Source organism: Orycteropus afer, unplaced genomic scaffold (assembly GCF_000298275.1).
Source record: "Orycteropus afer afer isolate SDZICR_OR568_19922 unplaced genomic scaffold, OryAfe1.0 scaffold00201, whole genome shotgun sequence".
NCBI lineage: Eukaryota > Metazoa > Chordata > Mammalia > Tubulidentata > Orycteropodidae > Orycteropus > Orycteropus afer.
Genome location: NW_006921788.1, coordinates 4,076,661 through 4,094,069, shown reverse-complemented (window position 1 = coordinate 4,094,069; position 17,409 = coordinate 4,076,661). Strand labels below are relative to the sequence as shown.

The 17,409-nt window shown below is 38.4% G+C and overlaps 1 protein-coding gene across 1 annotated transcript in view; it reads left to right on the top strand.

The window, feature by feature from the left end:
- MAGI1 (membrane associated guanylate kinase, WW and PDZ domain containing 1) overlaps positions 1-17,409 on the top strand; it is a 915,229-nt gene that overhangs the window by 783,912 nt on the left and 113,908 nt on the right. The window contains exons 5-6 of the mRNA XM_042781953.1: positions 7,457-7,658; positions 16,550-16,632. Of these exons, the coding sequence (XP_042637887.1) occupies positions 7,457-7,658; positions 16,550-16,632 (285 nt within the window). The remainder of the gene's footprint in view (positions 1-7,456; positions 7,659-16,549; positions 16,633-17,409) is intronic.

The window sequence follows — 17,409 nt, the reverse complement described above, 5'->3', positions numbered from 1 at the left end:
TGTGTTAATTGGTTTCCCTTTTCTTTGTTGAAGAGGGTCTGTGCAATCCTTCTGCCTAGTCCGCCATCTTGCCCCGCCCTCTGTCTACAGCTTTTATGGACCTGTCTAAGGTTTTATCTTGCTGTTAACTAAACTCAGAAGCCCAAAATTCTTCAAGAGGATGATAACTTATTTATTTGATAAATTTATTGCTGTAACAGTAACCCTAAACTTGCTGTAAGATGCACGAGATAAACAAGGAGAAGATCTGATTCATTCTCCTGGCTTAGTTCTTGGTAGTTGCCTTATTATGAACATAAAACCTAACTTCACTTATCAAGTAAAGTGACTGGCTTAGATTATTTTGTTTCTAGGTTCCCTCTTCTAGCTCTAAGAATTGGATTCCATGAAAATTTGTGTTTTTTTCCAAGGGTTAGGTCAGTAGCTGATCTATAATTGCAGTATCTAGAAGAAACTTGCCATCTTTGTCATAGACATTTGGAAAAATCAGCTGATTTCATTTACTTAGGATTATTTCATTCATTTTCAGTCATCCTCCCTGAAATGAACACTGATTACAAAACAATATCCAAAGTTTCTTTAAAAAATAGATAATTCTTTAATGTTTTGATCTTTCAATAAATAAAGATAGCAAATTATGATACAACTCAAAACATAGATGTGGGACGGCCTTGGGGGTCACATGCAGTGAAACAGTTCTGGCAAGCTGGCTGGATTGTCCCCCAGAAACACATGTGCCTCTCTCTGTCTTTTATGTATTAAGTAGATTTTTTGATAGAAAGCAAGAACAAAGGAGAGGTTTTTGACTGTAGGGCTTGATACATTTCCTTTTTCTCACCACTATGAATCTGTCTGTACAAGCCATGCCTCAGAAGACCTGAAATCCCCACTAGAAATCTTGGCATCGTGAAAACACTTAGGGGCCTGGCCACTCTTGCTAAAATCAGACAGATCAACAGTATCTGCAGAAAATAGAAAGCTCACTGGCACCTGATGTGTTCCTTGAAGCTCCTATCCTAACACTAAGAAAACCAATAAGATGTACTGAGAGAGAACTACCCTTGAGTAGTTTCACTCACTTTGTAAGGAGTATGCCAGATGAATGCCTCCTTGCTACAAAACTGCAACTGGAACGTCTGAAAGTCTGTCATGCACTAACTCATCCTAGTTCTTTAAAAAAAAAAATTGAAACCATGTTGTAGTAGTTAAGTTTGTGTGTCAACTTGGCTGGGCCTGATTGAGTGGCTGGGCAGCTGATGGTAGTTATTCCTCATTGTGAGATACGTAATTAACTCCATGGTGAAAACTATTGAAGCAGCTGAGTAGCTGCTTTGGCTATGTGGTCTGCTTCCCAGATGTAAGAAACAGCTTTGGGAACGGTCTCTAGCTTATGGCACACTTGAACCGTGCACGTAGCCATGTTGTTGTTCAGCAGCCTGCCATGCTCTGCCGATCTTGGGACTTTCAATGGACTTGAATTAATGGCCTGCCATGTGGTTTGGTAACATTGGGACTGTGCCTTTTCATTTGTTGACCTTCGGTTTGTCAGCCTCAGTAGCTAGAAGCTCCTGAGTGGAGAGATGTGTCTAGGTTCATTGGGCTGAGAGCAAGAGGCTGAGCTGAAGCCCAAGGTCGAGGGGCTTTCACACAGCCCCTAGAGCCTGGCACTTGGAACTCGGATTTCTAGCCTCCTGAACTGGAAGAGAAAAAAACTGTTTGTTAAGGTCATCCCATTTGTGGTATATTCTGTCAGAGCCGCACTAGGTAACCAGAACACATGTTGTCTCTGATATGTGTATGAAACTGGCTGTGTCAAAATCTGTTGTACCCTGAGTCACTCTAAGTACAGATCTACCCACTACTTTGAGTGTAGAGTAACAATATCATAACGAGGTCTTGGCCTCTGGTTGGACCATCTATGATAAAGGCATGACCGTCATGTCCAAATGCAGAAATAGTATGGAGCCATTAAAAATGCTTAACAGAATACCATATTTTTAATGACATGCTGTTGCTACTGTTTTAGCTGCCTCTGTTAGGTTTTTTTGAAGAAGGTTATTGGGTGCTGAAATAACATACCTTAGGTTACATTGTGAATATCTTTAGCCAAGAAAGAAGGGAGCCTAATGGCCAGAAATATCCCAGGGAGGTAGCCCATACTTCTTTCCTATAGCTGACGATTGAGGCAGACACTGTACACTGAGCAGTCATCCCAGATACTCACCATAGGACTGACTGTTGAACATAAGACACAGTCTTCTCAAAATTATGGCCAAAATTTGGTCCTAAAAGGAACCCTTCAAAGAGAACACTTACAGGACATAGTTATTTAAACAAACGCTTATGTAAAAATACCTTATTCGTTATAGACAACTTGGAAAACATGTAACAAACCACCACTACTGACATTCAGCTGTGTTAGCCTCGAAGAGTTATCAAAATGTTATTTAAATGGGTGTCTAGGTTTCCTTTTCAGCAGCCCCCTGTTTTTGCATTGAGTTGCTGACAATTTCTTTGGAATGGTAGAAAGCAATAAAGCATTTATTTGAAATGCCAGGAGATAATCATTATCATAAAAGCTAATGTTTCTCAAGTGTTGACTATGTGACTTACCTTTGCTAAAGAGTGGTCAAATAACTTGTCCAGTATCACAAAGCCGGGAGCTCTGGTGGCATAGTGCCTAAGGCATTTGACTGCTAACCAGAAGGCTGGCTGTTCAAACCCATCAGCCACTCCTTGGAAGGAAGATGGGGCAATCTACTTCCGTAGTGATACTGCCTCGGAAACTCAAGGAGGGGTTGCTAGGAGTCGGGTCTGACTCGACGGCACATAACAACAACAACAACATCACAAAGCCAGTGAGTGGCAGAGCTGTCACTTCAGCCCAGAAAGCCTGACTCTGGAACCTGCATTCTCATCCACTATGCTGCTGCTGTTATTGTGTGCCATCGAGTTGGACCCAACTTCATAGTGACCCCTCTTTGGGTTTCCAAAGTGGTATCACAACGGAAGTAGATTGCCCATCCTTCCTTCCGAGGAGTGGCTGGTGAGTTTGAACTTCCAGCCTTCTGGTTAGCAGTCAAATGCCTTAGACACTACGCCACCAGAGCTCCACTATGCTGTTTGTGATTTAAATCAACTTCATCAGTTCTTTGAACCTTACAGATTTTGACTGGTTGTGTACCAGTGTGGGATGCACTTAAATCTATAAGCATGTTTAAGTTAAAATAATCTTGGAAAATGTGTTTTCTTTGGTGTGTATGTGTCACTACCAGAAGACCTCAGAAGTGTGTGTGTATGTATGTGTGTGTGTAAATACTTGGATTTACTATGAATAAACTTGTTTTTCCTGCTATTTACAATGTATGTGGTAAGTCTCCTAGAAATCATAAAGGTAAGCACGCCAGGTATTACCTTCCCTATTTTATAGATGATAACACTGAGGATCAGAGAGGTTAAAAGAGCACAGTGCCCGGTACAGAATTAGACAAGGGTAGAACCAGGTTTTATGTCTCCCCGTCCAGTTTGCGTTCCAATATTTCACACTACCTGTCTTCTTTGGATTCAGTGGCAACCTTTAGTAAGAGGGGGAACACTAATGCTCCCAAATGTTTAGAAAGTTAAATGCAAGAGATACTGAAATTGAAAGCATGTGTCAAAGTCAAAGTTATGAATGTGGCTGTGAATTTTCTTGAGTCTGCCCTATGTCCGCATCCACCTTTCATTTTCAGACTTGTTTCTGTTCGTAGAATGGCATTGATTAAGGTTCTTTTGGACTGGAAAGAAGGCATAGAAGACACCAGAAGTAAAAATAAATATTTAGCCATTTTAAAATAAGGTCCAGTTGCTGGAGGGATTTTTTTTTTTTTTTTTTTTTTTCCTCCAGGAAGTTAAAACTACTTGGAAACTTTCCCACTGAGCTAATGTGTCTTTAACATAGTCACTGATTTTTTTTTTCTTTTAATCAGTGAATTTTCAACTGAGGTTGCCTCTTATTTCATATGTAGTGGGCCACACATTATTCTTTTTCTGCTACATCCAGCTTCTATTAACAGGTATGCTAAACTTTTAAAATTATTACATGTCTACTATTGCACTGGCCCTTTCCTGGCTCTTAAAGATCACATAAAAGGCTATTGCTGACTTTGGCTACTTGTATTCCAGGACCAGATACTGGTACCAACCACTCTCTTAGCACCTACCAGGCACTGTTCTAAGAATTTTACATGTATTATCTCATTCATTTTTCATAGCATGTATGTAGTACCCGTTTTGCAGATGAGGAAACAGATGCTCAGAATGGTAATGTCCTTTCCAGAGTCACATGGCTAGAAAGAAAGAAGAAAAGTATGATTTGATCTGAAGTCTGATGTCAAAACCTATGCTTTTTCTTCTTATTTGTAACAAGTTGTCAGGCTGGGAACCAGATCTGGTCTGGAGACAAATATTAACAGTATTGACTCTGATGATTATAATGATGAGGATGATGATGATGATGGTTAACACTTAAGTCCTGCTTACCATGGCCTGGACACTGTTCAGAGTGCTTTGCCTAAATTAATTCACTGATGAGGTAGGTACTGTTACTACTTCCACTTTACTGATAAGGAAACTAAGGCACATAAAGATTACATACATTGCCCCAGTTAGTAAATGATAAAGCCAGGATTCCAACTCAGGCAGTCTAGTTCCAGAGTCAGTGCTTATTATAACCACTGCAGTTCACTTATTGCTTATGCCACATTGCATTATTTTTATATTAAAAGAAAAGAAAAATCCAAGATCTGGCAACCCTGAATCCACTTTTCTCCAGGATATTTATTGTCTGGCACTGAAAACCCTCTGGACTGGGCACCCCTGTCCAGGGCTCCATCCAGATACCTCATTTGCATCTCTGGCCTAGCAGGGGTGGACTCAGGAGTTTGTACTCTGAGCTACAACACACAGACCTTTTGGCTTCAGGACAATACCTCTCCTAAAAGCCAAAGAGTCTAGGATCCTGGCTTATGGTACATTCAAGCCCAGAAGAGAGTAAACCCAAATAGAAATTGGGACATTTTAACAAATGATTTCCTACCTCCTTTTTTCTTCTAATTCTTCTGAGAATTATTTATGTCTTTGTCCTCAAAATGTCTTGTATCATTTGAATCTCTATCACCTGTTGCTATAAGAATTTATAATTTGGAACCACACCTTAAATCTAATCTTTGTAATAGGAAGCCAGAAATTTACATTTTAACAAGATCTCCCAGTGATTCTTATATACATGTAAGTGTGAAAAGTTAACCTTCCTAAGATAACAAGTACTTACTGGCTTCTAAAGAATGAGGGCCAATGTTCTGATTACTGTTCAGTTTTGCAGTTTCTCCTTTTATTGGTTAGTAATTTCAAAATGTTTCTCTCCTCTGTGTTGACCTAATTCCCTTTGGTTTCCTTTGCACTTACAGCTGTTTTATTAATGAAGAAACTAGATGCTAGTCCTCAAACCAACTCTTAAGTATTTTAAGCAGGAAATGGAATCTGGGGCATTAGGCAACTAAAGAAGGCAGGGATAGCCTTGACTTCAGGCATGTAATCAGAGACTCAGTCTGATGGGCATCTTTTTCTCTCTTTAGTCTTTAGTCCCTGAGGCTACTTTTTTGCTTGATAATTCCCATGAAACTTCTTGGATTGACATTGGTTCATTTGCTTTGGGTCCTGTGCCCATTTCTGAACGTCCAAGGCAAGAGTGATAGAGTACTTGTAAGTGTGACATGGGCCCACCCCAGGTGCTAGGAATGAGCTTGGCTCAGTCACCAGCTGGACCATGTGGACCTGGAGGGACATCTGAGTTGGTGGTACTAGAAGAAAGAGGGAATGAGTGCAAGGTAGGAAGGACCACATACAGCCTTCTCAAAGGTAGTGGGGTTTTTGGTGGAGGTTGTTGTCTGGTAAGCTCTGCATGTACTTAATAACTTTGGATTACCTTTAGTCATGTGTATATCATTGGGAGCTACTCATCAGAGAAAGATTTGAAAACGGCCATTTATTATTCTTCAGTTTGCTTTCAGTAAATAAGAAATGTCTTCAAGAGAATTATTCTGGGAGATAGGAAATAACTACATCCCCTGACTGTTACATTTTAAAACCCCATGGAGATTGACATTTAATATCATCGTCCTCTATAAAAATTCAGCTGAATGTCAACAGTGCCATTTGTGGATACTTTGATGACATCACCTCTTGTTGTTTCCAGTTAATAAGAAGGCAAAGAGTTTATGTACTTAAAGCCCTCTGTTAAGATCCATGTCAAGTCAGTTTGCACACATGTTACTGTTCTGGGGGTAACTGTCTTGGTTTTTACAAGAGCATTCTTTCCACTTTTTCAAAAAGGCTCAAATCTGACTCACTGGTATAGCTGTCTCCATATTCTAAAATTATATATAATCTCCACCTCAAATTGTAAGAGTCTTGGATTTTTGCTAGTGTTTACCAAAAATGTTTTAAATAATTTATATGAAAATGGGCAATAATTCCACTCTATTTGTGTTTCCATCATAAACCTTTTTTTTTTTTTTTTTTTTTTACATCCAAAGGCTTCTCGTCAAAGTCATAAAACAAAACAAAAAACCTTATGGTACCTGAGGTAGATATACTCCTTGGAGAAAACAATCATGGGAGAAAGAGGGGTTGTTTATGCACAGGGAGATAGTTGAGGGGGCAGGAGTGCATGGAGGGATGGACACAGGGAAGAGGTAAAGTAACTATCCAGAGGAAGTGGGAGGGGAGCTGTTGCATTGGGGTAAACTGTAGTCAATGTCATGAGACAACGTGTGTGTGAACTACTGTATGGAAAGTGAATTTGCTCTGTAAACTTTCACCCAAATAACAAGTAAAAAACAAAACAAAACAAAAACCTATGGAATGAGAGTTCAAGTCAGTTTTGTGTTTTGATCATCTTCTTAATTTTAGTGACCAATTTAAGGCTTTGTTTCTTCTTTGATATTACCAGGAGTGTGAACAATGAATTTTCGAGTACGTATTTTTCCTTGTTCTTTTTAGGTAAAATATAGTTTATCAATTACTTTGATGATTTCTAGCAAAGGAACATCCATCTAAATGAAACAGAAGTCATGGTCAATGACCAGCAATTAGGCAAGAATAAGGGCTTTTAAGAATATAGGTACAGGGGGCCCTGGTGGCACATGGTTAAGCACTTGGCTGCTAACCAAAAGGTTGGTGGTTTGAACGTATCCTTTGGCTCTGAGAACAAAAAGAGATGGCAGTCTGCTCCCATAAAGATTACAGCCTAGAAAACCCTACAGGGTAGTGCTGCTCTGTCAGATGTGTGGCTGTGAGTTGAAATCGACTTGATGGTACCTAACAACAACAGTGGATTTCACAGGTTTGGAGTGTGATCAGTGAATAACTACTTTTTTCCCTCTTTTCTCTCTCTTCCCCCCACGTAATTAAACAGCCGATTCTGGTGACCAAGACGAGCATACTCTCCAAGAGACAGCGCTACCGCCTGTGAATAGTAGCATCATTGCTGCCCCCATCACGGACCCTTCTCAGAAGTTCCCTCAATACCTACCTCTTTCTGCAGAGGATAATTTAGGTCCTCTACCTGAAAACTGGGAGATGGCCTATACCGAAAATGGAGAAGTCTATTTTATAGAGTAAAGTATACCATTATTTGTACCTAAATATCACCCTCTCTTTCTTTCCCCTTCCTTCCCTCCATCTAGCAGCTACAGTTGCAAATTAAATCTAAAAGGATTGATTACATATTGAGGGTATTCTCTCACACGGCTTAATAAGCTTTGCACGCAAAAAAGTAATCAGACACATCATCCTAATCGTTGAGTCTGAAGAGCATGAGAAAGCATAAAGTTAATAATTTTGCTAAAGGATTAGATAACTAAATTATGGCATACTTAAATCATGATATAATATATACAGAATATATTTAGCCATTAATAATTTTTTTTTCCAAATCATGTTGCAGTTTTTTCATTCTCAAGATTTAAGAGTTCTTCACGTACCTTGGATCCAATTCTCTAAAATATGTGTCATTTGCAAACATTTTGTCTGAATATGGATTTTTTTTCCATTGTTTTTTGAAGAGCAGACATTCTTAATTATCATGAAGTCTAATAAATAATTTTTTTTTGTCTTCTCAGTAATGATTTTGGTATAATAGCTAAGAAATTTTGCCTAAACCAAGTTCATAAAGATTTTCTGCTATGTTTTTTTTTTTTTTCAGAAGTTTTATATTTTACATTTAGGTCTGTAATTCTTTTAAGGTAATTTTTATACATGGTATGAGACATAGGAATTGACGTTTGAGAGTATATAGATATGAAAACTTTTCAAAATTACTTAAACTTAAAATCTGTATACCTAAGCATTTACTAAATAACCTTTACTGGAAAAAAAAAAAAAAGAACTGAAACCATTCTGCAAAGTAAGTCTAGGAAGTGTGAACTTCCCAAGCAACAGTAGTCTGTTTTTAAAATGCTATGCTTTGGCTCTGTTACCTACATTTGAGTCACAATTATTTTATGTACCACTAAAAAAAGAAAAAGAACATGACTAATTAAGCTAAGAAAAAAAAAGAAAGTATATGTAAATTTATTACTGGTATAAATTGAAGTTGAAGAGTTACTGTTAAGTGAACATTAAAGAATCAGGAGGGACATTGCAAAACAATATAGGTACTATCTCAGCTTTGTAGATATATATATACATACACACACATATATATCTCTCCTAACCTTGGAAGTGAAGATGGCAAGACTTTGACTCACATGACTCACATACTTTGGAGATTTTCTCTCTATATATTATACATGTATATGTGTGAAGATGATTTCAAGTACTTTGTGGTGAAAGTAAAAGATACTTTTTAGTATGGATTATATTTGATCATAAAGAAAACTAAAATCCTTAAAACTGGACCAGTAAAAAAATATCATGGTAATTGAGAAAGAAATTAAAGTTATCAAGGATTTCATTCTTCTTGGATCAACAGTCCACATCCATGGAAGCAGCAATAAAGAAATCAAATGATGTATTCTGTTGGGAAAATCTGCTACAAAAGACCTCTTTGAAAGTTTTAAAAAGCAAAGATGTCACTTGAGGGTGCACGTGATCCAAGTCAAGATATTTTTTAATCACCTCATATGCATGTGAAATGTGGACAATGAAAAGTGAAGACCAAAGAAGAATCGATGCCTTTGAATTACAGTGTTGGTGAAGGATATTGAGTATACCATGAACTGCCAGTAGAGCAAACAAATCTGTCTTGTAAGAAGTACAGCCACAATGCACCTTAGAAGTGAGGATAGCGAGACTTTGACTCACATGCTTTGGGCTTATTATCAGGAGGGACCAATTGCTGGAGAATGACATCAGGCTTGGTAAAGTAGAGGGTCAGCAAAAAAAGAGGGAGCCTTTAATGAGATGGATTGACCCAGTGGCTGCAACAGTGGGCTCACACAGAGCAATGATTGTGAAGATGGCCCAGGACCAAGCAACCTTTCATTCTATTATATATAAGTTTTGCTATGGCAACTAATAACATTTACCTACATGTATTACATGTTTACCTTTATTTCTGTGGCTGTGTAGATGTAGTTCTGCATATAAAAACATTCTGGAAGTGTATATTAACAATTGGGCTTGAGTTAAGAAAGGAATTTACTTTCTAATCACATACTACATTTCTTTGTAGTTTTTTTTTTTTTAAACTGAGCATGTATTTTGCAATGAGAGGAGGAAAATTAAACAAGCTGAAAATGTATGTTTCCTAAAGACATAAGAGTGAAGGAAAAGATGATCTTAGAACATCCTTTCTAGAGCCTACCTGGGAAGACTGAGATAAGTGACCTAAAGCTCCTATGATAGTTTGAAACCAGAGAGAAGGGACAATCCATTTCTGTTTTCATGTTTTGTTTTTTAAAATGCTTATTAAGTCAACCCTGGAAGGTGTATTCTTTTTCTGGTAGGCAGGGATTTATAGTGGTTAATAACTCAGCTCTACAACCAAGTTGTTTCCACCATCGGCTAGTTTTGTGACCTTGGGAACTTGAATTTACTTCTTTGCATGTCAATTTCCCTATCTGTAAAAGAAGATTGAAATATTATGAATCATCTGACTTTGTCAGGCTAATAATAAGATTTAAGTGTGAAAATAGATGTAAAACACTGAGTTTAGTGCTAATTAGTGAACACTGTTGTTATCATCTTGATACATCATAATCTTTGGCTATTGCAGAGGAGTTTAACTATTGTTATAAGAATACATGTCAGCTCTAAGCTCAAGAGTTATACTTAGCTTGTTGCAATAAGTTGCCTTTGAACTTATGTCCATTAGTAAGAAAGATGCATGTTAAGAAAAGGGATGTGTAATAGAGGCCTACCTGATCCAGAATAACGTGTGAAATTCCAATTTTTGAGAAAAATGTAACAATAATTTTGTTGATGATTGACTTGATGAAATTTGAAAAGTGAAAATGGAAGCCTGATGGTTGTTGAGACTATAGCCTCTGATGGACAGTTTATAGGAGACTCAGTGACTTGCCCACTTGCACAGCTTAATTTAGCTTTTAGCTGATGCTGCATTTAATAGAAAATCAGACAAAAATGTGGCAGATTTTGAAGCTGTGGAATTTGGTCAGCAACTATAAACTTACATAGATGTTAACTAATTAGATACACACCATTTTTATTTTAAACTAAATTATATTTCCTTCTTAATGAGCATTGAGGTGTCCTTCCTTTTTGGAAAACATTGTCTTAGCGTACCTTACATTGAATAGCAAATTAAGTTTCTATGGAAACAGATCTCTAGGATGCTTTGTTGTACACACACACCCACACATACACATATGTATAAACTTTAGTATTATACTTTGTGAGAAATCTAAGAAATGATGTAAAATAAAAAGAACATTATATAGAAAAAAAAACATAACAAGACTTTGAAAGAAAGACATAAGATTTATGTTATGCGAGCCCTTGGAAGACCTGTAAAGGACCTGGTTTTAAAGGGCTGACATGGTGGTGAGTTCCATGAATTCTCTTTATACCTCATATATCCCGGACTGGGTGCTGAAGAAGCCTGCAACATGGAAACACCAGTAGGTACAGACAGTAAATATAAAAACTCCACGAAAGTATGCATTCTCTAGCCAAAGGAGCAGGAAAGGGGAAATCCGTATGACAGACAACTTTTAGGTGGTAACTACTCTACTTCAGCCAAATAACAGAAAGTACTAGGCCTCCAGTTCTACCCATACCAGGAAAAACCAAGTGGGGAAATTAGACCTCCACTTTCAAAAAACTATAACAGGACCCCATACCCTTGGTGGTGTCAGAAAAAGCTTAGGAAGCTGGGGCTTTGATATATTTGCCAGGTAGTTAGAGACACTGCCTCCATGCAGGGAGCCTGGGCTTCCACTCCTAATTGGCAGTTATGAGGCACCTCACCTTCTCCTCACTGGGATGGGTGTTGGAGCAAATTTAATGGGGAACCAGAACTTTCAGCCCTGCAAAATGGTGGTCTCTTGGGGATCAGTGATAAGGCACTCAGACCGTCCCAGCCAAGGTGGTGTAAGTGGAGGCCTACTGGGGAAACTCCCACCCCTGTCTAGCAGTAATAAGAAGCTCCTTCCTCCCATGGATGTCCACAGATGCTGAGTGAGGAACCTGGACTTTCACCTCCACTTGGCAAGAATAAGACAGCCCTCCTCTTTACCCTGCCACAGCATTGTCAAAAGAAGACAGCTAACATGAAAGGTTTCAAAAGGATCTGGAGTCCCATAACCTAATACCAAGAACCAGGAAACAGTGAGTGAATAAAGATAATAGATGTCAAATGCAGGATGACAGATATGTTAGAGAATTTAGGGCAGCTATCTTAAAAGTGCTCAATGAGAATTTACAGACATGCTTGAAACAAATGAAAAATAGAATGTTACAGCAAAAAATAGGAAAGTCAGCGAAGAGATAGAAGATACAAAAAAAAAATCAAATGGAAAATTTTATACTGAGTAAAAACTCAAAGGATGGATTCAGCAGCAGAATAGAGGGAACAGAGAAAAGAATCAGTGAACTTAAACACAGAAAATGGAAATTTTTCAGTCTGATTAACAGAGAATATTGATTTTTGGGAAAAATGAACAGAACTTAAAAATCAAACCATTCAATTGGAAAATAAGCAAAATACCTGAACGGACAGTTTACGAAAGAGGATGTTGTTGTTGTTGTTATGTGCCGTCGAATCGGCCCCGACTCACAGTGACCCCTCCTTGGGTTTCCGAGGCAGTATCACTATGGAAGTAGATTGCCCAACCTTCCTTCTGAGGAGTGGTTGGTGGGTTTGAACCACCAGTCTTCTGATTAGCAGTCAAGTGCCTTAGGCACTATGCTACCAGAGCTCCCAAAGAGGATATAGATATAGAGAGGACAAATATTGTTTATCCCAGAGAAGTGAACACTTATTTTTACCCTCCAATTTTTTTTCAAACAAATTTCTTGTTTTTGTTTCTGATTTGTAGCCACAACTTCTTGACTTGTAATTTTTTTACCCCACCAACTTAGCTTATGGATAGTGAATTGGTGACTTAAGCAGAACTTTGTCCCAGAAATGAAAAGATGTTCAGCATCATTAGCCATTAGATAAATGCAAATATAATCTCAAATGAGATAATACCACACAGGTATCAGAATGGTTAAAAATTGTGACAACACTAATTGATGGCAAGGATGTGAAGAAATTGAATTTTCCTATGTTGGTGGTGGAAGGTAAAATGGTACTGCATTCTAAAAACCAGTTTGGATGTTTTTTAGAAAGCTAAACATGCAACTGCTTAAAATGGCAAATGTTTGTTAAAAACAAACAAAACAAAAAATGCAGCTGTCACATGACCCAGTGTTACATTTGATCCTTGATCTCAAAGAAATTAACATTTATTTTGATCCAAAAATCTGTACATGAAGGTTCATAACACATATATTAATAATAGCTCCCAAAGAGGAGACAACACAGAAATCCTTGAATGGTTAAACAGTGGCACATCTAGACCATGGGATTCTACTCATCAGTTAAAAGAACTAATTATTGATCCATGGAGCAACCTGGATCAATCTCCAGAGAATTATGTTATGTGAGCAGTGCTGTTCCCCAAATTTTATGTACTGTAAAATTATAGAAGTAGAGAGCAGATTAGTGGTCTCCAGAGTTTAAAGAAAAGGGGTGGGGGAGGAATATGAAGAATACTGTGTGCTGCTATAAACAGGCAACATGAGGGATCCTTGTGAAGGAAATGCTCTGTGTCTTGACTGTATAGTTATCAGTATCCTTTTTGTGATACTGAACAATAGTTTTATAACATGTTTTCATTGGTAGAAGGATCCCTGGTGATGTAGTGGTTAAGCACTCAGCTGCTAGCCAAAAAGTCTGTGGTTCAAACCCACCAGCCACTGTATGGAAGAAAGTTGAGGGAGTCTGCTTCCATAAAGATTACAGACTTAGAAACCCAATGGAGCAGTTCTTTTGTCTTATAGAGTCGTTATGAATCCAGATCAACTCTATGGCAGTGGGTACCATTGGTGGAACCTGGGTAAGGGACATGTGGGCTCTCTCTGTACTGTTTCTTAAAACTGCATGTGCATCTACAATTAACTCAAAAACATTTATTTTTAAAATTATGCATAATCCTCCCTCCCAGCAATGATCATTTTGACTAGAGATATGCAGACATAGGTTCTGGTACCAGAATCCCTTGGTTTGATTTCAAGTTCTACAATTAGTCAGTAGAGGATTCTTTGGCAAATTTCTTCACCTTTCCATCCTCAGTTTTCTCATCTGTTAAATGGAGAGTAATAATTTTAATACTATTAATTTTCCCGTTGATTACTGTAAGGATTAAATAAACTGTAACATATATAAAAAGCTTATCTTTTTTTTTTTCTTATAGCACATTTGAGATGACATGTATATACATTTGCCCATTCTGTTTTTCTTTTAAGCTATGCTTTTTCATTAACAATAAATAAGATTTTAATCTAAAGTAATTTAGTATTTTTTGTCATATTTATAACCTAAACTTAAAGCTTAAAAAAAAAAAAGTAAGTTACTACCTAAACTTTAGGAGTCCCTAGATGGTATAAACAGTTAAGCACTCGACTAGCCAAAAGATTGGTGGTTCAAACCCACCCAGAGGTACTTTCAAAGGCAGGCCTGGTAAATTGCTACTTCTGAAAGATCACAGCCTTACAAACCCTATGGAGCAGGGTCTTCTCCATATATGGGTTTGCCACATGGGCTTGCCATGAATTGGAATCGACCTGATGGCAACTAACAACTACCTAAACTTCAAAAAAATTTCTTTTTCTAACAGATTTCCTGATTTTGTTTCCAGTTTGTAGCCAGAACAACTTGACTTGTAGTCCATTGCCCCACCACTTAGCTTGTAGAGAATGGACTGGGGACTTGAGGCCAGTGTCTTGATTTGCTTTGGGAAGCACAGAAGCTCGATTCTTCCCATCTTTCTTGTGATATTTTGAGCATGACTCAAGGGCGATCAATGTTCTTGGGAATGTTTCTGTATACTTCAAGCATTCAGTAACCCAAGTATCTTGAAACATTTCATCTAGATTTGGACTCTACCCTCCAGAAGGCAGTTGGATGACACACTTTGTTTCTCCTAAGTTGGCCCAGGTCCTATTTATTCTATGTAATTTTGGGTTGCTGACACTATGTCTAGGAGCTCTGGTGGTGTAGTTCCTAAGACTGCTAAGCAGAAGTCTCGTGGTTCAAATCCACCAGCTAATCCTTGGAAGGAAGATTGAGCAATCTACTTCTGTAGTGATACCACCTGGGAAACCCAAGGAGGGGTTGCTGTGAGTCAGATCAGACTCAAGAGCAGTGAGTGAGTACACTACATCTAGGAGCTCTGGTAGCATAGTGCCTATGGCATTTGACTGCTGACCAGAAGGTTGGCTGTTCAAACTCACCAGCCATTCCTTGGAAGGAATACTGGGCAATCTACTTCCTCAGAGATTCGGGGGGAAGGAAAAAAAAAAAAAAAAAAAACTCACTGCCGTCGCATAAAGATACTGCCTCAGAAGACTAAGGAGGCGTCACTATTAGTCGGAATCAAATCAACAGCAGTGAGATTTTTTTTTTTTTTTTTTTTTTTTCAGTGCACTATGTCTAAGGCAGGGAGCTCTGGTAGCATAGTGCCTAAGGCACTTGATTGCTAACCAGAAGGCTGGCACTTCAAACCCACCAGCCACTCCTCGGAAGGAAGGTTGGGTAATCTATTGCCATAGTGATACTGCCTCAGAAACCAAAGGAGGGGTCGCTATGAGTTGGGTCTGACTCGACGGCACATAACAACAACATTTCTAAGGCATAATTTAGGACACAGTGATTAATGATATGCTTTGAGGCATTTGGGTGAATTGAGGTAGTTTCACACTGTCATGAGAATTCTTATGGAAGGTCATGAGTGGAATAGCAACCTTCTTAGTAAATTTCAGCATCTAGGATGTAAGTCAAACGCAAATTTGAAGTTAATTGGAGTTTGCTCCTCAGCAAATTTGAAGACCCTCATTTTTTTTTTTTTTGTGGCTAATAGCTTTATTATTATTATTTTGATTTTGATTTGGGTGAAGATTTACAGAGTAAATTCACTTTTCATACAGCAGTTCACATAATATACTTTGTCTCATGTCATTGACCAAAATTTACAATGCAACAGCTCCCCTCCCACTTCCTCCCCATAGTTACCTCTTCCCAGTGTCCATCCCTCCATACTCTTCTGCGCCCTGAGTTGTCTCCCTGTGCTTCCTTCTCCCATGATTGTTCTCTCCAGGACGTGTGTCTGCTTGAGGTAAATGTTTAATTCACGTACCTGTACTTTGTTTGGCTGGAAACCACAGGTGTGGCTTCAATTCCAGACCTGCAGGGCAGCTAGGGGCCATAGTCTCAGTGGTTACACCAGGCTCTATTGGACCAGCAAACCTGGTCCCCACCTTTGAAGACCCTCATTTTTCCACAATAGGACAAGGGATGTCATTTGGAACTCACTATACAAAAATAAAACTGGCATTACATTGTATTTGAGCTTTCAGCAATTGAATGACTCTGTCAGGTAGGTAAAAGAGCTCTGATGGTGTAGTGGGTAAGGCACTTTAGCTGCTAACCAGAAGATTGGTGGTTCAAACCCATTAGCTATTCCACAGTAGGCAAGTGAAACAATCTACTTCCATAAAGATTTATAGCCTTGGAAACCCAGTGGAGAGCACTGTGAGTTGGAATCAAGTCGATGGCAGTGGGTTTATTAGTAGGTAAGGAGCCATATTAAGATATACCTCCTACCACCACCACCACCAGCAAGCCCTTTAATAATTCCAAGCTCAGATTCTCTTCTTTGTACCTGCTGTTGGGAAGCATGTGGACTTTGGTTGAGGAGCAAGCATTGAAGAGTGTGTAATTCTTATGTCTTTGAGCTTTTCTTTTCCCAACAAATTTCTTGTTTTCATTTCTCATTTGTAGCCATAACACTAAAACCACATCTTGGCTAGACCCTCGGTGCCTGAACAAGCAGCAGAAGCCTCTGGAAGAGTGTGAAGATGATGGTAAGGGCCTAGGAAGATCTTGGGTAGATGAGTAGAGGCTTGTTCATATGTGCATATTTTAAAGAGTCTGTGGCAAGGTCAACCAGGTTTTAACAATGTTTTTATTAAATGTAATCCAATTTCAAGTAATTAGAGTGTGGTTTACAAAAAAATAGAAATCTGTAGAATTGTTTTCAAAAGAACAGTTTATCTGTATCCATAAAGGCAGATATAGATAGTTATCTCTATTAGAAACAGAACTTTAGTACAGTCAGAAACTGTTCAAATGAAGATATGACCTGTCTTCAGGATTTAGAGAAGACTCTGGAAGTTCTCCATGAAAACTGAAATGCTCTTTTCACTTACATGTATGGAACCCTAATCCTATGTTATATAAGCCTTGGGTTGGAAAAAAAAATCAAGAGCTTTTCTTGAACTCTACATATTTCATTACTTTCTGATTTTCGAGGTCTAGAGTAGATGTGGACTTGTTTGGGAATCTGAATATAATTCAGAATACATGCTAAATACCTAAGGAGCCCTGGTGGTACAACAGTTAAATGCTTGGCTGCTAACTGAAAGGTTGGCAGTTCAAACCTACCCAGTTGCTCTGCAGGAGAAAGACCTGGTAATCTGCTCCCATAAAGATGATAGTCCAGAAAACCTAATGAAGTAGTTTCTGTTCTGTCACATGTGGTCACTATGAGTTGAAATTATAGTTGACTCAGTGGCACCTAACAACAACAATAACCTAAATATCTGAAAAGTGTATTTTTCCAATAAAAGGGCTGAGGTATT